Source organism: Arabidopsis lyrata, assembly GCF_000004255.2.
Source record: "Arabidopsis lyrata subsp. lyrata unplaced genomic scaffold ARALYscaffold_3, whole genome shotgun sequence".
NCBI lineage: Eukaryota > Viridiplantae > Streptophyta > Magnoliopsida > Brassicales > Brassicaceae > Arabidopsis > Arabidopsis lyrata.
The window spans coordinates 18,813,402-18,814,027 of record NW_003302553.1 but is presented as its reverse complement, the minus strand read 5'-3'; the positions used below and the strand labels follow the sequence as shown (position 1 = coordinate 18,814,027).

The window sequence follows — 626 nt, the reverse complement described above, 5'->3', positions numbered from 1 at the left end:
CTCTTCTCTTTATTTCGCAAAACAAAAAAAACGACGTCATTCTTGTATATAAAATAAATTCGATTGGGGTTTAGGGTTCATATTCCACAACTCTTCCCCAAACGAACCAAATTTCAGAAATTGTAGAGACGATGAGCACAACAAACTACTACTCATCCGCTTCTAGTTCGGCGATATGTTTTTCTCCTCATGGTGTCCCGTCGAAATGCTGGTGTGGAGAGGATATCACAACTTTCACATCGAAAACGAAGGAGAATCCTTACCGGAGGTTCTATCGATGCGTGATTGCAATGAAGGTACGTTTTTCTATTTAGTCAAATTGTTGAATTGAATTGAAAAAGTAGATGGAGTATTGATCTCTGCCATGTGTATAGAGGGAAAATGAGGATCACTTGTTCAAATGGGTTGATGAAGCTCTCTTAGAAGAAATTAGGATGGTGGAGGAGAAGTGTAAGTTAGTTGCACATGATGTCAATGCTTTGAGGATGGAAGTGATGGGTACTATGAAGCTCCACAACATAAACTTTAAGGAGACAGAGGATGCGATGAGTAAGAAGATTATGAAGACAGTAGGTGTTGCTTCTGTTATTCTTTGCTCAATTGTATGGCTATGGGGAAGAGTGTAG

At 39.3% G+C, this 626-nt stretch overlaps 1 protein-coding gene across 1 annotated transcript; it reads left to right on the top strand.

Moving 5' to 3' along the window:
* Window positions 1-71: 71 nt before the first annotated feature.
* Window positions 72-626, top strand: LOC110229814 (uncharacterized protein At4g04775-like). Its single transcript, XM_021030787.1, has 2 exons — window positions 72-296; window positions 375-626. Exons 1-2 carry the CDS (start codon window positions 132-134, stop codon window positions 624-626), a joined length of 417 nt encoding a protein of 138 aa, XP_020886446.1. The 5' UTR covers window positions 72-131.